Source organism: Galleria mellonella, unplaced genomic scaffold, assembly GCF_026898425.1.
Source record: "Galleria mellonella isolate WM207_F2 unplaced genomic scaffold, CSIRO_AGI_GalMel_v1 utg1432, whole genome shotgun sequence".
Lineage (NCBI taxonomy): Eukaryota > Metazoa > Arthropoda > Insecta > Lepidoptera > Pyralidae > Galleria > Galleria mellonella.
This window is the reverse complement of record NW_026441998.1, coordinates 508,243-532,828: the sequence shown is the minus strand read 5'-3', so window position 1 is coordinate 532,828 and position 24,586 is coordinate 508,243. Positions and strand designations below refer to the sequence as shown.

Here is a 24,586-nt window from a genome sequence, read left to right as displayed (position 1 = left end):
TTTGAAACTATAGAATTAAAATATTAATTTAAGATATAAGTTTACAGAATGGCGCCTCAGAATCGATTCCAATGGCCCCAAATGTCAAGAAATGACCGAGTTCGATTGCGATTGATTGTGATTGGCGAATAGGTAAGCCAATGGATGTACTGTACTTGTACTCGTATCTACTTCTTGTAATGTTGGTTTGACTTTGTGTGCTTCGCTGATGTTTTTGTGATCGCTAGTTTTACGCAGCTGCGTCGTATTTAAATTATTCTAAATTCGATAAATAAATGGCTTTAGTGTTGTTGTTGTGCTATAATTCTATACAAACGCTGTAGATAGATCAAGTATTTGTTGGTGTCTCAAAATAGTGTAGCAGTGTAAATACTGATCGTGTTCGTAATTATGACAAACAAGGACATAATCAGCGGGAAATAGTATTCCGGATTGCCATGACATCTCCGAGCGGTGCGAACACGCGAATCGGCGTGCACACAGCAATGGCAAGTCAGTTGGGTGTTTCTATGGATTTTGGTATGGCTGTTGCTGTGCCGCCGCCTTCGGGGATCGGATACGATTTACATGTTGCCGGTTGCAGTGACTCTTCCTCTGAATCCCATTCGCCGGAGATGCCTTCTATTAAAGCAAGTGATCGTGAATCCCGTATTATAGCTGAGAAGCAGCGTCGTAGTTTGTACAACGCCCAGATATCGCAGATAACTGCATTACTCTCCGATATTAGTCAATCTCAGCGTAAAGTTGACAAAACCAGTGTATTAAGACTCGGAGTTAACAAGTTGCGCAATGAACATGTCTTTGGCGACACTATTAAATGTATTCATTTAGAGACATGGTCTTCTGCATTCCTAAAATATTTTGATCTCTTTGATGGCATTATGATTGCAGTGACATGTCGTGGACGGATTTTTATTATATCTCCAAATGTCCAAGAGAAATTAGGATATTGCCATGTGGATTTGTTGGGTCAAGATTTATATAATTATGTTCACAATGATGATAGGGATGTTCTTAAACAACATATATATCCACCTGAACTGCGAAGTGGTTGTGACCCACAGTTGTTTGAGGAGCATCATAATTTCAATATCCGCATTATGAGAGCGGGTGCTAAATCAGACCCACAACGGTTTGAGCGATGTCGCATAAGTGGAGTATTGAGGCGGTCAGACAGAGCCACAGCAAATACAGTACAGGATGAGCAGACTATAAGGAGGCAAAGAGTGAGACGCAATCATACATTCTCATCTAGTGGGAATGATGTTGTGTTTATTGGAATGATCCACATATTATCAAATGCATTGCCTGCTCGAGTGATGCCTCCAACTGCTTACACTGAGTATTGGACAAGACATTTGATTGATGGTCGGATAGTACAATGCGACCACAGTATTTCTTTGGCAGCTGGTTACATGACTGAGGAAGTGACAGGAGCATCTGCATTTGTTTTCATGCATAAAGAAGATGTACGCTGGGTTATATGTGTTTTAAGGCAAATGTATGATCAAAGCCGTGAGTTTGGGGAATCCTATTACAGACTTATGTCTAGGTCAGGCCATTTTATATATATGAGGACAAGGGGATTTCTTGAAATTGATAAAGAGTCTAAGAATGTGCAAAGTTTTGTATGTGTAAACAGTGTAGTCGGTGAAGAATATGGCCGACGAATGATGGATGAAATGAAACGTAAGTATTCAGTCATAGTAGATATAGACCAACAACAAAATGATAGTTATGAGTCATTTGATGAAACTCCTGTTGAGCATCCAAAGCGATTAGAACGGATTGTTATGCACCTAGTAGAGTCATCCTCCCCTAAGTCTACAAATGATGAATTGAAACTTGTGGTTCCCTCAAAGCAAAATATAATAACAGCTATAAAGAATAGTGAGAGAGTTGTCCAAGAAACTGGCATAAAATTTGATTCCAGAAAAAGGAAAAAACCAGATGACAATAGTAATGAAAATTTGAAAAGGCATAGTGGACTACAGGACTACAATTTCTGAGCTGTGCTTTTTATAGCTTTTAGGGGTGTCTGATATTTGTGATTTTATGTTCCTAAGACTAATAATGTACCTTGCTAAGTATAATGTGGTTGATGAATAGTATATTTGACCAAATAGTTTATTATAATTATTAGTATGTTTACATAAATGTAATTTTGGTAAAATTTGTATTGAGCGACTGAAGTGTTAGAAAGGCATTGTTTAGGACACTTTATTTAAAAATTAGGGATAATAAATGTCAATTTGAAATACAGTTCAATGTTACACTTTGTGTAATATTTGGTTATATTTTAGATATTTAGATTGTTCGAATCAATGTTTCTATTCAATCATATTCCATTTCCACTGTTTTGATGTTTCTACACCATGACAATATATAAAGATCCTGAAATCCTTAATTTCAAAATTATAAGACTGATTGAATCTGGCATACCTGGCTGGTAGTTCTTTCAAAGAAAGAAATAGAAAACTTAATAATGTATTGGATGATATTAATAAATAATTAATTTTTTGTAGTCATGAACAATGCCTGGATGCACAATGTATATTTAAATTTGTTACTGTGCCAAAGGTCTCTGCCCTGCATTTGAAATGCCAATTTCTCACTTTATTTTAATAATTAATAAATAAAAAATCTAGGTATGTATATATACTACCATACTAGTTATGTGTATCAATTGCTCATCCCCATATCATATTATAAAAACATTTATAATCTTAGATTGATTAAATGCATAGATTGTTGCATATTTAAGAGCAATATACTCTAACATATTATTGCACCATTAAGTTGCCACCTAATTATCTTTTTGTGCTAGATGATTTTATTTTAGTGCTAATAATTGTCATTTTAGTCTATTTACTATATTATCTAGCTATATATTATCTATCTTAAAATGTATAATGAAACTCAAATTCATCCATTATATAGTTCACATTACACTAGGTATCTGTTATAAATAAAGTAAGATGTTCTCGTGGACAGTAATTTACTTAGACAATGATGCTGTAAATAAACTTGCGAGGAAAGGAGTCATTTAAAAAAATCTGATACTGGAACCTCATAGTCTATCGCTGGTTAAATACTTGTATCCTACCCATTATCTATTTTCATACAATTTTAAATACAAGTAAACATCGTAATGTTAGACATGAAGTATTATGGTATACGTATGGGAGGATCCATGGTCAACAGTATATTCTGTGATTTTCATGATGTTTTTAAAGGATAGCGTAGTACATTGCCCGTGAAAATTTTTAACGCGCGGAACGGTACGAAGATGTTCAGAGTCGCACGACCCAGCCGATGCGATGCTGAGTATGCTATTGATTTATTGTCCATTCGTCTGTGCTGATTCTAAAATCTATGGACAGCGATTTCTAAATAACCGTTGTTTACAGATTCTAGGTGGCCTTCATCAGGTTTGCTTGTTATCACATAGAACTTGTATTTTTTTGCTATTTATATTATTTATAATAGGCGCTTATATATTTTATTATTAATGCTCATGTATAATTATATACATGCGCAAAGTTGCAAACACTTGCAACTCTTTATCTATAGTCATTTTTAAAACATCGAATGATGATGATTAATAATAGTGTATGCGTACACGTGAATAATTAATTTCAAGACATGTTACGTTATGTAACGTAAATTCTAAAATATTCAGCCGAAATGGCGTCAACTTTACATTTGTCTTAAATTTCTTTTTATTTGTTCGTATTTTAAAATTATGTGCACAATATATTATATTAAAATTCCGCGCGAATTTTAATAGTTTAAAGAGTTACGAGTTTTTATTTGAAAATCTGAAGGTTAAATATTTCTTGCATTTAAATATAAACTCAACGTTAACTCGATTGTTTTGTTCTATATTCAATAAACTAGAAGTTTAACTTATATTTTTATTTATATACTAGATATACCGAGTAAATAATATGTAATTGAATCCAAAATAGTTTCGAAACCTTCCCATTTTCCAAAAATTTTGGGATTTTTTGTGTTTATATTCTTTTCGCACTTTATATTTTTTTATGTTTTATGGCGTTAAATCCCATTTAATGATGGTTTCACCATTTCAAAATCAATTCAGCTAATTTCGATTAACGTAGTGAATAATAATTTGTGAAAAATAAGAAACCTATTTTTCTGTTTAGCATACGTATCTACTAGCCAGTTTTTCAAAAAACTTCGATAGCATCTTATCGGATCTCTTAAAAGACTAATTAAATCTTTATTGCTCCTCAGAAATAATGCAGTGTTTGTGCAAATATTGTATCTTATTTCATCCATCCATAATTATATGATTCTTCTTTGTCAAATAACCTAAAAATATAAGATCTTATGACTTCTCGAAAGTCTAATCATGAAAAAATTGTTAAGATAGGATAAGGCAGTGAAAATAAAAACACATGCTTTATTTGTGTATTTTTATATTATTTGATATGTAGTGATGTAATACATATATACCTACGATTATAAATAAATGGATGGCCTCTTAAAAAAGGCGGATATGTACTTTCGGCCATGTCTTTGCGAAGTTTCGCTCGTGCTCTGAGATGGGCTTTGGACAATTCTGCGGTAGGCACGGACTACCCGGCCACCTCCTTAAATACGCCTGTATTAATAAAGTCTGTAATATTGTCTTTTTAACTCATGTTTGTTCTTTTAATGTCTGTCTGAACTTGATGAGTCTGAGATCTGTCAAAACTGAATGAGTACTTCTACATCTATTTACCTACGTATGTTTTGAAATAATGGAAAAAGAATTTCTATGCAACTTAGAATGGAGCACTGTGGTAGTAGTATGTACGTATTTCATTTACCAATATAAAAATAATGTCAATGTTGGTATACGAGAAATTCTGAATCGGTCCTCTCGCTTTGCAATCTCTAAATTCAAAGTATATTTGAATTTAAAGAAATAAGGTTACATGAAAAGACTAATGAGTGTAGAACAAACATTGCAACTTTGAAGCAAGCAATGATTGCGAATCCCGACGAACATCGAAATAATGTCCACTAAACAAAAGTCTATCTAAATTCATTTTGAGAACAAGGAATTATTGGAAATATAATTTACTCTGTTTCGTGGTTTTCAATCAAATAAATCGATATTGTTATTAAAACTAATAACAAAAACGAAAAGAATATCAAAATTTTTAAAAGATACCTAATAATTCTAATGAATAAATTAATAATAATACATTTATTGCAATTTCCATCCAAACTTGTATTTGTGAATTTAGATTACTATGATGATTGTGGATGAGTTATTCTAATAATTTTGGTAAATGGATGTATTTAACACCTTGCTAAATATAATGACTAAATATAAATACATAATTGTTTAACTGTAAGTACGATATCGATTAGGGCGTGATTCATGTAAGACACACGTATTACACTGTTAAATATGTACGATTATATCTAAATCAATTTCTTACAAACTAGCTTTTGCCCGCGACATCGTCTGCTTGTCCGGGATATGTTCATTGACTTAGATAAAAAGTAGCCTATATCCTCCATACTACATAATACGCACATACAAAATTTTAACCTGCTAAGAATGAGATCACCTGTATTTGTAATTTTAAAATTTATTATACTAATATTGTAAATGCAAAAGCAATTTGCCTATCCATCTGTCTATTACCTTTATAAATAATGGTAATACAATATTTGATAATTTTTGTATAGATTGGCCTTGGAGAAGATCGTAGGTTACTTTGTGTGGATAAAATGAAAATGAAAACTATTATATTAAAATTGGTACAATATAAAGATCGTTGTTGAAAATTAAAAATAATTGACTAAAGTTTGTCTGAAGAATCAATACTTTCTCAAATAAGAGGTATAAAATTCAGTTTTACTTTGATGTCGTCGCGGGGTCTAGCTAATACATAATAAAATTGATTCATATTGATAGTGTAATGTATCTCTAAGTACTAATACAATATTTTGTGTGGGGAACTAATAAGGTGCACTATAGTTATTATTTAATATTAAATTGATACTATGGAGTTAACTATAACAAATGCATTTTAGACTCGCGAATTTGTAACAGTTTTTCGAATTTATGGCAATCATGTCAGGGTAGGTATCAAAATAAGGAATAAATGTTTGGCAAGTAAGTAAATTACGGATTCTTGTTTCAACAAGAAACAAGATGAACTGCTACTGCAGGGTAAAATTAGTAATAGCTATCGATTTTTATAACATTGTTATATGCAGGGGTTGTGAAAAAATGTAAAATAATACGCACAATCATAAAAACAGTAATTGCAATGAGATTATCACAGATTTCTGAATTACTAATGCTACATTCTTGGATAGATATTTCAGTGCTTTTAGATCTACGGTAAGAGTTAGGGGTTGACAGATGAGGGACTATTGTCTGCAAAACACAAAATTCCTCGGCATACCTACACAGGACTTGCCACGGTCACATGTAGCTATGTAATCTAATTTGTTATTTTACACAATTCGTAAGAACACCGGTATGTTTGATAACAAATATTGTTAGCTAATTACAAATATCTAATTTTAGTCTCCGATTGTTTACAGCTTAGTTTTTTTTATTATAACAAAATATTATCAATTAGAGATATTTTCTCACTGTATTTGTTAACTGCTAAATTATATTAGGAAGGCACTTCGTAAATACTAAATGGTATATTTGACTTGAATTTTTATAATTAATGAATATTTTATGAGTAAAATACATATGTAGTACATGTATCTGATATGTGCTTTAAACGTGTACTTACCATGAGTCTATATTTTTGCTGTCAACTTGCCGAAGTTTTTATCTTTGTTTATAAGTATATGCTGTTTGCTTGCATGTTTTAATTCTTAATCATAAGTTATAAACGAGGTTCATCAAATTGCCTGGCCCTTGCACAAATTTTTTGTCTTCAAAAAAGGAGGTTCTATGTTCCACTACATTTTTTTATATTTTCTTTCTTGTTTTATTTGGTAATTAAACTATCAAGATTGTAGAAATCTGCTTATTTTTTTTTTAAATAAAAAAAATAACTGACACACTTTTTTAAACTTGTTATTACAATAAAAAACATGCAAACTGTATTTACGAAGTGTTTGAAGAAACAGATATTATGTTAGAATATAGAACAAATTAAGAAAAAAATAAATAGACTTGGTGTTGCTACTTCCGGACAAAGTAACATAAGTACCTACATAACTACTCACTGTATGCTGGTATCTATAATTAGTAGTCATACATCCCCATGCTCTTATAATGTGCGTATAAAATTTGATTCCCCAACGAACTCCTCTATTATGCAGGTAAATAATCTTGCCAGTAGAAAACCTGATTAAAAATGTCTATCTATTGTAACAATTGTCTAGATATTGTTGATGACTGTTATATTGTACAACGAATATTCATGAGTATCTTGATTTATTACTAGTTATTTTGTAAGTATAAAGCCCTGCTTAGACGAGCGACTTAGTACGCAGGTGATAAAATTTCCCATTGTGTAAATCGCTTTTTTTTTTACAACACAACATGTGACTACACTGTCATGAGCGAACACCAAGATTATAAGGTCTATTAACGATTGGTCGGACTAAGACGGCTCATTAAGTGCTTTTTACGCTACGTTTGAAGGCTCCGATATTATAGGATAAAGGTAGATCAGATCACGAGATAGACCGTTCCACGATGTTACGTGGGACACGGATTTGCAGATAGTTTTTTTAAAAACACAAAATAAGGTCGAATGCCCCTCGTCTGCGCAGGCACTATTGTAACGCGAATCTGTAATTATACACTTTCCATTGTTTTATTTTATTTTTTGCATCTTAATGTTTAAGTGATATATTAATATTTAATATAATATGATAATCATATTACATTGTGCAATTTATATATGTATCTTATTTTATTATATTGAAACCTTTTAAAGTTATCTGTTGTTAAAAAAAATAATTTGTCAAAATTTAAAAACGGGAAATGATATGTTTAGGGCTATATTACGTTAGCATATTATATGTAGCTATTTAGGATCATATCTGGATGTAATATCAGTGTTGGTGTTAGTGATGCTCTTTTAATATTGGTAAAAAGTTTACTTTTTGTATAACTTAGGAATGAGTAAGTGACGTCGGTTATCGTTTCTGTGCGATACTTTTGACTCTAGATATGATCTTACAAAATGATAGTATAAACAGCCCCTTACAAACTGAGTCTGATTCTATGGATATAGCTAAGGGTTTTGTAAATTTAAGAACTTGGTGTTGGTAGCCACCTCACCACTTGTATTTATTATCGATTGTTTGTAATACTGTCGGTCTGGTAGAAATAAGGAATAAATGTCTTGTTAGTTTTTAAATGTGTTATTTTATGGAAAAAGGCCTAGGATAATGAATTATATGCCACGCCATTTTAAATAATTATAATTACTTGTAACAACTGTAAATATTCAACACGTATAATCAAGGGAAATTATAACAATCTACACAAATTGTTTTGTGTAAGTACAATAATTATGTTTATAATGTATCTTATTATTTTTAACATCGCATGATTGTAAGGGTTGTGACGTTTATTGATTTCAAGTCAATATTTAGGTCTATAAGAATTACGTAGCTATATTATAATGCACACCTGCTTATATATATATTTTTTTTTAAGTTGCGAAAATTTGATCAAGAAATTTTAGTTCTTATGAAAAATCATAAATGTAATCATTTAAGAAGCATAAAATATTATTGTATTGGTAGGTTTAATATAAGTATGGACAGTTTGTGAAAGAAAATTTAAATGTTACATTGATATTATTGATGTAATAAATTGATTAATTGTGTAACTGTTTTTTTTTTATTTAAAGTAAAATGAAAATAATTAAAATGCGTCTAAACACTTCTAGGAAAGAAGTAATATTGATTTTAAAACTTATATTCATTTTTTAATAATGTCTATATATATATGTATAAGACGGACAATTTCTGCGTTAAAACAATTGGTATTTCTTTCGTTAACCATATTCGCTTTGTGTAAGCTTTGTAACTTGTGCCTCGTCTGCGCTGTTCATAATCATAGAAACTATGATCTTTAAAATATTGATACCTACATCTGTGTCGGTAAAGATCAAGTACCAGTACAACACAGTTCTAGTTTATTTCATCTTAGCTCACAGGATGACTTAGATTTTCTCTGTCACAAATAAGTAAATCCAATCTCACAAAATAAAATTCCAAATTAATATGGGTTGAATGTGAAAGTAAACGTATCGATTACAAAAATATTAAATGAATTTTATTTAGAACATAGTTTCTAGTGTTTAATCTACCCACGCCTCCGCCATTTTAATGATAAACTCATCTCTATCCCCTATTTTTTTAGGTCTATTGCCACCCTGAAAGTCTCAAACCGTCCACGTTGAGAACCTATGATTTAGAAAATATCGCGTAATATATACACCAAAAATATAGTCCAATTGACAACTTCCTTTGGAATCGCTTTTTAAAAACAAAAATAAAGCTGTTGAGTAACAATGAGGCAAATGCCCTCTAGTCGCATCGCATGTCTGAGAACTGGCTTCGAAACGATGTAGGTATCTACCATACTTATCACTGTAATGCAAACTATCTTACCAAAATTATTTCAGTAGTGTTTAGTTATTATTTAGATTAGGTTATTAGTTACATCTTTTGAGGCTTAAATCTTTTAAAACAGATATTTTAAGATATGATCGTTTTGAGCCTTGTTATATTATGAATTTTATGTTTTGAACGTAAACTATGTATATAATTTTGTCACTAAATGCAAAGTTAAACATCAACCCATACACTAAAAGCATTTGTCTCCATTCCATCGTGAGTTCTATAATCTTACAATTCTAAAAATAGTATTATCGTAGAAAAAGTATTAATACGTACTTACCTTCTTTATCTCCAGGTATGGTATTATCTAGTCATCTAGTGAGTTATATATGTATCTATTTAATAAGTATATTCTAGCTATATCATGATTTCCTTTAACTAAATATATAGTGACGGTTTACCATTAAACGAGCTGTATGCAGGTTTGCCACCTTCATTAATAATTTGAGTGATAGCAATTTTTTTTATGTGTGATAATGGAATGGTAACCCCGCCTGCACTATCGGTATACATTGGCGGGGCACCAGTGATGATGATAGATGAGGATAAAACAGGGCAGTTAGCACATCGTGACGTATTCAACAAGAATTAGCCATGATGGTTTCCAGAAGTAACCACGTTGAGGTCGACCTGATAGGGTATGTTATTAACAATGGGGCTGTCAATCCCTATTACTAACAATCCTTTTCCTCCAGGTAGCAGCTTATTTTGACGGCGCTAGTTGGTAGTCCGTATTCCAGCATAAACATCTGTATTTATGGTGGCTTAAAAACTCTTAACATTAGAGAGCGACATCCTCACACGAGTAGTAGAATTAATAAGTATTTAACATTTGGACGAAATAGTCGATGCACATTTATTATGTTCTTCATAACATTTTGTTGCATTGATATCAGTTTTTAAATAAATTCGGTCACGTAAATTTTGATAACAAGTAGGCAAGCAGATAGTAATATGACCACTAATGAGTTGCTACGTACGATATTAATTTGCAAAATCACGAGATGTAAACTATTGGCGCAAAATATTGTGCATTGTTATGCTAGCCTAGCTCAAAAACTATGTAGGGAATCGTTTGTTAGTAATGGTCTTTACGGTTTTACTTGATAAATTTATCGTGATGGACTAACTTGCGGTCATCAGGGAGGAAAAAGATTGTTATTAATGGAGTCCTATTGCTAGTAATATAACTTAGCCGGTCAACCTCCACACGGTTGTTTAATTCGTCAGTATGTTTAAACCGACCTGCTTTTATTCTCATTCATCATCACATTGGAAGATTTGATTTGAAAAGATTGCTCTCAAGAATAAAACCGACTTACTGTACTTATACAATTGTATCGTTGTGTTTGTAAATTGTCTTGCTTATTTCCTATATTGTATAATGCAAATAAAGTATACTTATTCATTGGTAACTCGCTAGCATATACCGATAGCACAGATAAGGTTACCATTCTATTATCACCATTTACAGAAACTTCTGATCACCTTTCTGTCTTTAATGATATTTTCCCAATACTCAATGTTTACCTCAACGAGAACACTTGTAACAAAAGAAAACAGACGCCGTGTTGAGTATATAAAATCAGGTGTAATGAATTTCTGATCATCTCACTTCTAAAAAAGAAATTTACTTTCTTCTTTACTTATCACCCTTCACTAGTGCCCCGCGTGTTCAGATAGCGCCGGTAGGCTTACTATTTCTTAATCGTCCACTAAAAAATCTCAATTTCTAGGATTCAATCTTAACATTCCTAAAATGTACCTAGTCGTGTATTCCACTGACCGCTTTTTATTATCTTCACTACAATACATCACATTAATACCTATTGACAAAATTTACTCTAATATTCACTAATTATCAGTCTAAGTCTATTCTTATGATATGAGACAAGTCTTTTTATAAATTAGTCTTCCTATACACTTTAGAAAATTCACAGTTATCTCCAAAAAGTTATTTCTCACAATAGATTATATTTCTAGTACTATTTCTATACTATTTCTAGAAATAGAGCTGTTTTTAATTCTACATCACAAATTTTAATTTTATGCCTCTTAGTAATGTACTTTTACAGTCAGGATTTAGATTGGAGGATGGATACCAGCTAAATAGATAGGTGCTCGTTTATACTTAATTGACCCTTTCAATCGATAACCTGTTGATAATTAATTATATTTAACTTCAATACCAGTTCAAAGTATTCATTTGTTTGCAGTGTACAGTTGTACAACTGTTGTTTTGTTTCAGTCTTGCGATATTTCAACATGTGGACGTAACAAGGTCACAAAAGTCGACTATTACGAGCATTCATACGTGTGTATTAGGTATTATTAAAAATAATTTGAAATATTTTTTTACACGCTTTCTATATTTTAATATTCATTTAGTATAGATAATTGGAAAAATTACTGTCATTCAAAATATTTATTAAAAACTAGTTTTTACCCGCGACTCCGTCCGTGTAATCGGAATTATGTTCATTAACCGGAATAAGAAGTAGCGTACTCGTATGCAAAATAAAAAATTCTAGATTTTAAAAATATTTCCAAATGATAATAATTTCTGAGTCGGAATCTGAATATCGATGATAGGATTTTGTGGAAGATGTGACACTTTGCTTGCTCTGTAAGGGACGTGGCATGAAGATAGAGAAATAGTACCTACCTACTACCAGTTTACTATAACATAAGGACTTTGTAAGCGACCTTAAAAATGAGATTTGAAGTTTTTGCCTATTTTTACGACAAAACCATCGCCAAATTTTAATCAAAACGTCACGATTGAAATACAAAATTTTTTTGCAGTCCGAAATACAGAAATTAATTTATTTTTATTTTTTATGTTCTAAATGTTTGACGCGTCCCTATATGTATCTCCTACATGAAATGTGAATTGTGGTGTTTTTTTTATATGATGAAAATGGAACAATAAACCCATTTGCGTTATTGGTATACCTACTGCAGTAGTTTCACCATCATCATATCAGCCTTTATCTGTCCACTGCTGAAGGTAAGCCTCTCCCTTGGGAGGGGGGGGGGGGAGTTTTCCAGTAGTTGCCACGCTTGGAAGGCGGATTGGCAACCGCAGTCAGGCTTTAGAGATGTTTTAAGAGGGACGCTGCTTCCCATCTCTCGCTCTCCCTTAGTCGGCTCTTATGACATCCACGGGATTTCACCGCCTGCGCTGACGGGATACGCTGGCGGAGCACCAGTGAAGGGTGATAGATGAGAATGAAAACAGGCCAGTTAGCCCATCATGATGAATTCATCAGGAATTAACCATAACAATTTCCAGGGAGAACCGCGAGGAGGTCGACCTGGTTGGTAGAGAAGATAGTCTTATAAATAAGACTATCTTCACTCATTAATCGTTAGCATTATCAAATAGCGAAGATTACAATTTGACTTACATCCATTAGAAATACCTAGTTGATAAAGTATAGGTTATTAGTTGTACATTATGACAAATGTTTAATTATATAGGTACATACTTGTTTAAGGGAATGTTGATAGAAGTATCAGGGGGCAGTGCAGTGCCCCTGCCAAAGCGAGTATGGGCATACCATCCTTTTTTCGAAGCGATTCATAGCAATTTTGATCACCTGTAACTTCATTATGGGTAAAGCAAGAAGTTTGAATTTTTAATAATCAAGAGTAGTATCATAACTAAACAATATGACTAGCTATATTGCCTATATACCTAATAATTATATCGACTTGGCAATCGCACGGCATTATAATGATGTTGATGAATCTATACATAAATTTATAATTAGATAACTAAATAAATCTAAACAGTGCACTTAAGAATAATGTATTTTATTAGTAGAATATGTTTTTTTAATGGTTGATAGAGGAATGGTTACCCCGCTTTCGTTAACGGTATACAATATACTGGGAGGGCACTAGTGAGGGATGATAGGTGAGGGTGAAGCAGGTTAGTTGGCCTATTGCAAAAAAAAATTGCAAAACATTTTAACAATATTATTTGTGGCCTATTGAGACTAATTTAACAATAAAATTCATCACAATAATTTCCAAGTCGAGCTGATAGGGTATATTGCTAGCAATGAGATTGTAGAGTTTTGTAGTAGTAGAGAGATTGGTAGTATTGTACGATTACTACCAATCTTCCCCAGTAGAATATGGTGCCGTGCTATTGCTAAGGCATTATAATTATTAAAAAATTAAAGCTATCTAATATTGATTCGATCACTATAAATGTTGATAGGTTATTGTTTAAATAACAATTCATAATAAAGTTGTTAAATAGGTGCTTCCATAGACACTAACTGAATTAATTGACTTGGTTTTACATGAGTTCTTACAACTTTTTGTTGTAGAAGAATTGTATTGTCATTTTTTACATTTTATGTTGTTGATAAGATTTTGTTTCCTTGTTGTTGTTTGTTCATACGTTGTTACGGTCGTAAGTCTTTCCTGCCTTTGTATGTTCTTAAATATTCATTCTAAAAAGATTATGGCGATACAAAAGTATTACAAACTAATGTTAAATACGAACTGTTGACATAGTGGTTGATATCTATAAAGTAAACAAATGAATACCTATCTAAATAAAGAAATATCTATATAAATATCTATGCTTTGTCACCAACGAGACACACGACAATAATAAGTTTGATAAAACTACGCTCAAATACTAATAACGATATCTACACAGGCAAACAGACATCTTCGATACAACTACAAGATAGGCATCAAATCGATATACCTGTTGATGTAACGAGTGACTTATGACGTAATTTATTGTGTAGGACAAATAAATTTGCCGTAACAATGTGTAAGTACAGACCTTAGTATAGGACCTTAGTAGTAGATAAGTATTTACCTACTGTTATTATTATATATGTTATTTATACAAAATACATAAAAATTCACTTTTGAAAGGTGCAAATGAAACCCTTTTATCCACGACCTCGTCCGCGTGACCGGAAATTAACCTGTTTCTCTGTTCCATAACTATTTTTGTAATGATTTGGCGCCAAGAAATAACAAACAAATAAACAGACATTTTATATTTGTAATACATATTAATAAGAATTTATATTGCAATTTTAAATTTAATTGAAATTGTAGGTACTTCTATGTTATAGCATTTTGGGGTATTTTCAAAACTCCACTGATGGTGTCATTGGTGAGAAGAGGATCGGCTGGTTGTCAGGGCAGTGAATTGCTATGTTAATCCACAGAGAAAATAATATCTTGATAAGGACAATCTTTTTAAGGATTTCATTTTACTACTAGTAGCTTGCCCCGGTTTCATTTATATAGGATTCAAATGATACTAAAGTAAAATCTGAATTATTTTAGTAATATGCAGGAAAAATTACTACTTCACATAAATCAATCAAGACAGGCCATCAGTATTTTTATTTATACAACTTAGAATGGCAAACAAGCTGACGGCCCACCTGATGGAAAGTGGTAACCGTCGTCTATAGGCAGGAGCAGTATTATGGACATAACAGAGTTTCGCCCATGATACCCCTAATGCGTTGCCATTCCTGAGGGCTCAGGTGTTATTCCTCTGTACCCTGTAAATTCACGCCATATCCCACCCTTCAAACCGAAACACAGCTATGCAAACACAACTGCTTCACGGTTGAAACTCGAATGGGACAGAGGTACCCAAGCAAACGACTTTTGTACAAAGTCTCCCTCTGGTAAAATGCTACTATGGAGGTAATATACATTAAAACAGGTGAACAGAGATAGTAAACAATAGATTTAAGAAGAACAATTTATAAAGTAAATAGGTATTTGTGGAAGTTGTTAGGACAAAAGTTACGTAGGTTCGTGGTCTCGATTGAAGAATTTAGGAACCATCGTGAAATTATATCCGGCGGGCAGGCCTGGCCTTAGTCTACTTGACGTGATTGTGCAAAAAGCAAAAAAAAAGTTGCTCGGGTGGTGGCTCGGAGCAATTTCGTTGTTTTGTCAAAATACTGTCATCGAATCTGATACAATCTGGACTGATCGAAACGAATCAAAACTGATTCATGCTTCTTGAACTTCCACTGCCAGGGAAGAGGGTTTGTCCCTGGGGGATGTGCTAATATACCGGCGCATCCCCCGAGTGGTAGGGGGAGCACGCCAGCCATCCTATCTTGAGAGAGGAGACCTGCTCTTACCATCAGGGGGCGGATCGCTGCCGTCGGAGATGTGGTGAGTGCGAAAGCGAACCCATGTCTCCGACATATGGCACCTCGAGGGTATATCGTCTGGTTTTTGGTGGGTATACTCCTACCTTACGGGGAGACTCCCACAGAACCCATTCACCCCCCACAAGGTGTATCGGTCTGCATAAAGCATTTTCCAGACGTTAAAAAAAGGGGAGAGGGTTTGTTAGTGATGGGAACATTAATCTCTATTGCCATATACCTTGGCAGTTCGACCTCCACGCGATTCCCCTGGAAAGCACCATAAATTCTTGTTGAATCCGTCACAATGGGCTAGCGGACCTGGTTTTATCCGCACCTATCACTACTCACTGGTACCTCGTCAGCGTATACTGATAGCACTGGCGGGGTTACCATTGCATTATCATCCACTAGACCACTTTTGGTGCCACACAAATAACCACTCCGCCAGCACTGTCATTTTAATTAAAAGCACAGATAGATGCTGTTAAAAAAATCGAAGGAAAAATGACCACGTGCAAATTGAACCACAGGGTGGTAAATTCCAGACAAAATTGTGATTAAAAATGGAACGAATAAGTAAGTTGTTCTTGGACATTTTTTGATAAAATCTCAAAAACTCTGTTAGAACAGAGATAATAAGGAGATGAACGGATGAAAGTTTTTCATTAAACGCTACGCGGCATTATAATAATTAAAATCTGGTTTTAGAATGGACAAATAAAGGCTCTTCATATGAATCTCTTTTTAACTTATAATTTTGAAATTGGAGTATCTCGTTGAATCCCTTAGTAAAGAAATATTTTTTTTTTAAATATTTCCTTTGGATTATGTTTATTAATGGATGATAATGGAATTGTAACTCCGCCTGCGCTAACGGAATTCGCTGACGGAGCACCAGTGAGGGATGATATGATAATGAAAAAAACAGGTCAGTTAGTCTATCGTGATGAATATACTGGGAATTCAGCACGGTGGTTTCCAGGAGGGACTTCGGGGAGGTCGACCTAGTTTGGTATATTGCTAGCAATAGGTTAATTATTAAAAATTAGTCTCCATTACTAACAATCCCTTCCCCCCTTTAGATTATGTTGTATCGCCGCTATAGAATTTTTTCCTACGATAATACGCTGAGACAGACAAAGGGACAGATGAACAAAAGTGTGGGTTAGTTCCATTTTAACACGGAATTTAAAAGAGTATAAATTAGTAAAAAAATTTGTAGTAATTTTAATGGTAGGTACAAGACTGCTGCTGTACTACAATAGTAATAAAAGCAAACAAATTAGTAGTAGTGTACAGGTACCTACCTTGTAGGTAGGTACCTGTTGTATTGCCACCTATATATAATTAATAAGTATTGTATGATGATTCATTAGATTTACCAGCTATCGCAACTTTACTTAATGAGGAATAAAATTAAATAGGTATTTTGTATATTTCGCAGGATGCACATTCGCGTGTAGGAACCGTGCTGCAGTCCGATTTAACAATATGTAGATGCAATAATTCTCACTGTGGCGCCGTGTGTTTTGTACCAACAATAAATAAAGTCATGCAGCTATTACATCAGGTTGATTTGGGCCAGCGGAATGTCGGCTGGCGATGTTGACGCACAAGGTCAGGGCTCGCTCGACCCTGACCACGGTCAACGGCAGTATTTGAAGGTGCCCTCTCGGAACCGAAGCGTTCGCTTCACTTTCCGCGGGAATCGACGCCAAGCCCACATTCATATGCATGACAATACATAGGTACCTATACCTATTACATAAGTAGGTACAACGAGTTACGCGCTTGCGCTATTAATAAAGATTAGAATCAAATGAATAACAGCAGTAATGTATTAAAGACATTTTAAAGCAATTTGTATGCGAGGAAGTATTATATGTAGATATTAACGACCGTCAATAAATATATACATACATGTATATTATGTACAATATATACAGATTATTACTATATATACTAAGTATTAAATGTATTGAGTCTGTTATAGTAGATATAAGGGCGCGTTGTTTTGAAATACTTAAGAATAGGTATACTATAAGTACTAGGCATTTGACGTAGGTAAATTTACTAGAAGTAAACCATGATGGTATATCCGTAAGGGATCCTGTGAAGGTCTTCTTTTAATAAGTGAAAATGAATTGCCATCTCCGCCTATATCATTGGTATACGCTGGCGGGGCATCAGTGAGAGATGGCAGGTAAGGATGAAAGCAGGTCAGTTGGCCCATCGTGATAAATTCAACAATAATTAACCACGATAGTTTCCAGGGGAAAACGAGTGGAAGTCAACCTGATACAGTATATTGCTAGCGATGGAACTATTAGCTTAATGTTGAACTATCAAGATTGTTTCACGAGGGAACCGCTTTGAGGTCGACCTGCTAGAACAGGGCACTTTCATTATCAAGAATTCTTTTCCGAAATAGCAGCAGGGACAAACACCCACTTACTGACACTCCCTCCCCACAATGCATACATATATATTGTGGAAAAATATTATTAAGTTTGATTTTCCTGGGACAGTCTACGAGGCAAAATAAGACAAAAAGTGTAATCATCTTCGGAAAAAATTGATTAGAATTTCAGATTTATATTTATGTTTAGGTATAAAATTAGGATCTCAGATTTGATTTCAAAATTCTAAGCTGAGAACCAAAAAACTGTACAATAATGCAGAGGATATATTGAAGGCTGAAGAACACCAGCTCATACGTTGATAAACTGTCAGTCACTGCGACCGAATAACGGTCGTGGTTCCTGAGATAACTGGGGCAATTTTAGAGATATGTGGTTATCTGAGCCACATTCTGCTGTTTTGGAAATGCTGTATTTGTGCATAAAAGTGTGCTTAGTATAGCCAAGACGAATCAAACATACAAAAACGTACAAATATCCAAATGCGGTCTCCTTGTACTACATTTTATAGGCGTAAAATTGAATCGAGTAGTAGATTGAGCTTTTACCGAAGCGAAATAAGAATGATATGTCAAATTAATTAAAAAATAAACATAATCCAATATTTATTTTTCAGATTTATTTAATAATTTATGTTCTACAAAAAAAATCTACTTTTATCGAGACTTATCGAAAATTTCTATGAAATTAATTAGAAAGCATATCCTTTAAGATAAAAAAGAATTTTCCGAATCAATATATAAATGACGGAGTTTTTAGATGACAATCATAAAAATATACAACCGAATTAAAAACCTCTTCCATTCTTTAAGCCAATTGAAAAAAAAAAATATTAATAGCACAGATAATTTTTTTTAGTTGTACACTTAACTCTTATTTGAAAAATTAACAGCTGTTTCTTGCCCGTTCTTCTCAGCTAAAATTGCATTCCGAACTAGGCAGTAGATTCATAAAAAAATGACTTTGCAAAAATGTTTATTATTAACCCTTCTTTGCATAATGGTGGAAATTTCCATCATAACATTGGGTGCCCAAAAATTATATAAAAGACCAAGTTCACTTTAAGTTTATCTTGTCTGGATACCTTTTTAATGTCCATTGCAAAAAATAAAACATAGCTGTCAAATTTATTTTTTAACCTTTTTCCTTTAATTTTGAACATGAATTATATCACCTTGATTTATATCAACAATAAAAAAAATGCAAAGAAGGGTTAAGTTTACTTAAATACAAATTATTTTTATTTAAAAAAGGTTATTCAATTTTCAACCCATTAAAGTAGTACGAAACAAGCGGTGATCCAAAAAGAAATATAAAATTTTAAAGTCCTGGAAATCTATCTTGAGAACGTAGAAGGGTTTTCAGTTTGAGTCTAAATCTTGGGTCGGAATTCACACAATCTAAATTCGTGTGCATCGCTTAGTTGTGGTATAATCAAGAGACGTATAAACTTGGCCTCTGCAGGGATACTTACTAATGTGATTTTATATTAGTCTCAAAGGTGACATTGCTCGAACAATGACCCAGTTCGTAGTACCTGGTACCACGTTGACGTATTTCAGATTATGCCTTAAAACAGTACCAGTAGTAAGTGATATCGCATAGCTTAAAGCTCTACTTCCGATCCAATATTTATATTATTTATCTTATTAACTGACAAATGTGCATGGTGCAAGTGGATTAAAAATCGATCATGTACGGTCTTTTTAATGACTTTGTAATTTTAGACATATATAAATATTTAAAAGAGTGATGTTGAATTTTTTGCGGATTCTACTTAACAGATAATACACGTAATTTTCCGAACCCTGCAGTAGATTCATAAAAAATAATTTAAAAGTGCTTTTATACTTCTATTTGAATAAAGATGATTTTAATTTGAGTTGAGGAATGAGATTGTTAGTAATGGGGATTAATTGCCCCGTTACTAGTATTTTTGAATGGGTTTACTGACCTGCTTTTTCATTCTTACCTATATATATATATATATATATATATATATATATATATATATATATATATATATATATATATATATATATATATATATATATATATATACAGTAACTAATTGACCATAATAAAAAATACGTAGTGTAGTCCATGCAAATCTCAAGGGAAAATGTCCTTACTGCCCTCTACGCAAAACTAGGTAATAACTTTGTATCAAGGACATGTATTTTATCTAAATAAAAATAGGTAGCATTTAATTAAATCTTACCTGGTGTAACGTAGGTAGGTAAGTGATAAATTTGTTATTTTTTTTTATTTGCCTATTATATCAATAATTTTTTATGCAAATTGTTTTAGTATTTAGCCGTAACAACATAACAGATAGATAAAATATTTAATAATATAAGTGTATAGTTACATCCAAGTTATTAGTATACGTATAAGTATGTCGCAGAAAATAAGAACACTTATTAGAGATTTTGTAAAAAACCTAAACAAAGTAAGCTTATATGGATTATTAGGTATAAATTGAAACTTCGGTCAACTAAAATAGATTGTCACTAGGAGAGCAAACAAAACATTTAAGTTTATTATAAAAAAAGTTATTAATAAGGAAATTTAAACCTTCGTCTTTATACTAAATTTAGTTTAATGAAATATTATATTGTTAAACATATTACATCATTAAATTTTTCAGCAAGATGATATTGTAGGTTGGTTTTTTGCTATCCCTAGGTATTCCATGAAACCCCTAATATAGGAAATATTTTTTATATGAGGGATTTTATTTTTTTTTCTTTTTTTCCTGCGACATATATATCATCGTCATCATCATTTCAGCCATTATCCGTCCACTACTGAACATAAGCCTCCCCCATTGACTGCCATACAGAACGGTCCTGAGCCACCTGCATACACTGACTCCCTGCAATGCATTTCAGATCATCACTCCACCTAATGTAACAGGCTATATATTATTTTCGAAAATTTATCTACTGGTTGGATCACCAGTAATAGTAATTGAAAATTCTAGTGATTTTTAAACATACTTATCTATACAATCAATATTATTATCCTCTTTAAGATTTCATCATTATTTATTAAAGACTTACAACAGCTTTGCAATAAATTCATTTAAATATTGAATGGTAATGAGAAAATTATAATGAATAATTCAATTGATTAAGGTATAAGCGGGTATTCATCAATCTATAGAATTTCAGTGTTTTAAATATTTTGTAAAATTGAATAGCGAATTCGTATTTTGTAATTGTAACTTACGTATTTTGGTTTACTTAGTTCGATTCAGTATTCAGATGATTTAGGATTTGATACCATGCAACAAATAGGTTATCTACTTGTTTTCAATTAGTTATGTATAAGATCTAGAAATTGAAATGACACCCATTACGTGTTTTTGTATTTATTTTAGGTACACTAGTTGTATAGGTTGCTACATTCCACGTTTATCATAAATAGGTAGATATATGTATCCAGATTACAAATGACTTGTTTACGTCGTGCATCAGAGGGCTATCGTCTGTTATAAATTCAGACAAAATAGAACCTTTATACCTTGTACGCAGAACTTACTATACAATAAAAAGTGGATATGCCTAAGAATTATTACATATTGAAATGGTTTCTGCTTCAAGAATGGTGCAAAGGAATATAATTCATTTGCTAAATATAATATGGTACAAAGTCGTATAATAAAAATAGGGGTGTTGAGACCTCAGGAAAATGGAGGAGAATGGTGCAACCGGGTAGCGGCTGGCTGCTGGCTGGCGCGGTCCGGACGGTTGCCGAGCAACGAGCAAAGACCGCTTTTAAATCTGTATAATACAATACAAATGGTGTAAGTCCTGATATAGCTTATTTAATATTATTTTTATTTATTCTCTCTCAGGACCAACAGCAGAAACTAGTTGTTATTGGAAAACAACAGGGTTGTTTTCATGAAAATGTAATATTAGTTTAGTGCCTTGGCACCCATCGATGTTGCCCGGGAAACGCTCCGTGACCTTGTAAGTGCCGGCTCTTCGATCAGCTCCTTCAAACTAATTATGTATATTGCTTTGTAACAAATGTTATTTTTTACACGGAACTAAAAGTTGTTTATATCAATTTTTCCATCAATAATTAAAGTAGGATTTTTTTTATATACGGAAGGATATAATTTGGCTGAGAATCTGGATAATGTGCCGGGTTCTTTTAAATCTACTTAAAATAAGTAGGTATGAACATAAAAGTGTGTTAAAGATATTCCAAGGATATTTGTTACTCAATCATGTTTGAAAGTCGGACGTAGATTGAAATTTGAAACATGGATAGACTGAATCCTACATTAACACATAAAATATTTTTTGAACGTCTTTTTTATAATTAAGTTCAAGCATTTATTTTTTAATAGTAGAATTATTATATTCCATGCTTTACCTGTAGATAGATGTTGTCTAAGTGTAAATATAAATACCATTAGTAACAAGTTACATTACTCATTTATGATTAAACGATCCTAATATATATCACCTTCTTGCTGATGTGAAATATAAGCACTCAAAGGACTATCAAAATAAGTTACACGTGCAAGACTTAAGTAGCTACTAGAGACTTATGCTGCATCAAATCGCAACTTAAGTCAGCTAAGACACTTAAGCTTAATACTCCAAATAATATTGGAAAAAAAAAACCTATTTTTCCTAACTATTAGGGTGGATTGTTACTATAATGAATTTTAACCTTTCACATTGTTTACACATATTTTAAATACTCTATCGAGACTTAACGCAATAAGATTTTTTTGCAGGTTAATAGAATTTTTATATGCAACTATAACAGTGTATCGTGTATGACCAACACAAAATTATATTGCGATATTCATTATATGAAGTAATTCCAAATTAAAAAAAAAAAAAAACATGAAACTGCCATCTTTTACTCAGGTGTTCTAGGTAAAATTTTTGAAATCCTTCCCGAATAAAATTTTTTGTCATGATCACGTTGTTAATTTTATCGTCGTATTCGATGTAATTCATAAATGATCCTATAGTTTGTTCGTTTAGTTAATTTAAGCGCCCTGAGGTTTTACTCGATTGCCCCCACCCCTCTCAGGGCGGTACTGATGATGCGTTTGTTTTGTTCAAAATTATTTTCTGACACTCGAAGTGCTATCTAAATTCCGATATTATGAGTATTTGGTCTAAATATTCTCGCCATATATGCCATATGACTCCATAATGAGTGTCATATCCATATGACATATGGATATGACACCTACCCAAGTCTATCATAATAAATCGTCCATTGTAATTTTGTTATATTTTAAACAGTAAATAGATTAATAAATAATACCTATCTATACGGTCACGTTGTACATTACGGCATGGAAACCATTAGTCTTGGCATACCTTATTGAGTAATTACGCTTTCAACTATTAATGTTATGGCCTCATAATATTCTACAAACACACGTAAAACAGTAATAATGTTATGTATTTAGTTAATCCATCAATCTAAACAGTTATTTGTGAAACATGACAGTTTATAGATAAAATAATAAATACCAAAAATGCCTTATTTTTATACTATAGGCTTTACATTTGAAATTATAGCTTATAAGCAATGGTTATCACATTAGTAAAATTACTATTCCTAAATATGGTTATCACTTTTCATTCGGTTTTTTAATATATCGAACAATCGAAGTGAATAACATATTAAATCATTTATCAGTGCTTAATTTGAATCATGTACAATAAAGATTTTACAATACAATACAATACAATACAATATCGAGTTGAAAAAATAACTGTAAATTAAAAATCCATAAAATCTATGATCATCATAAGAGCCGTCAACTGTCCACTGCTGAACATAAGCTTTTCCCATAAGGGGAGGTTTGTCAGTAGCGGCCACGCTTGGCAAGCGGGTTGGAAACCGTAATTAGGTTTTAATGATGTTTTAAGAGAAACGCTGTTGCTTATCCCTCTACCAATAACTTTCCTTAGTCGCCTCTTAAGACACCCACGGGAATGGAAAGATTGGCCTATTCTATACCGGAACCACATGGCAGTATACATGAATTATAATGATTTTTCAAAATGAATATGGAATCAACAATGTCAATACAATCTTATCGAGTAAACTTGAAGGGGTACGTAACGTAAATCATTCTTTGTACATCACACTACACATTTAGTAGTGTTTACTTTCGCATTGATTTATATGTAGTTATATATTCCCATTCGTGTTTCAACCGTGAAGCAGTTGTGTTTGCACGGCTGTGTTTCAGTTTGAAGGGTGGGATATGGAGTGAATTTACTGCTGGGTACAGAGAAATAACACCTGATTCCTTAGGAATGGCAACGCATCGGGGGTATCATGGGCGAAACAGTGTACTCTGTT

The 24,586-nt window shown here is 32.7% G+C and overlaps 1 protein-coding gene across 1 annotated transcript; it reads left to right on the top strand.

Moving 5' to 3' along the window:
- The first annotated feature begins 142 nt into the window (after nt 1–142).
- LOC113520593 (aryl hydrocarbon receptor nuclear translocator-like protein 1) lies at nt 143–8,846 on the top strand. The gene has a single exon (XM_026905971.3). It carries the CDS (start codon nt 438–440, stop codon nt 2,007–2,009), a length of 1,572 nt encoding a protein of 523 aa, XP_026761772.2. The 5' UTR covers nt 143–437; the 3' UTR covers nt 2,010–8,846.
- Nucleotides 8,847–24,586: the final 15,740 nt, after the last annotated feature.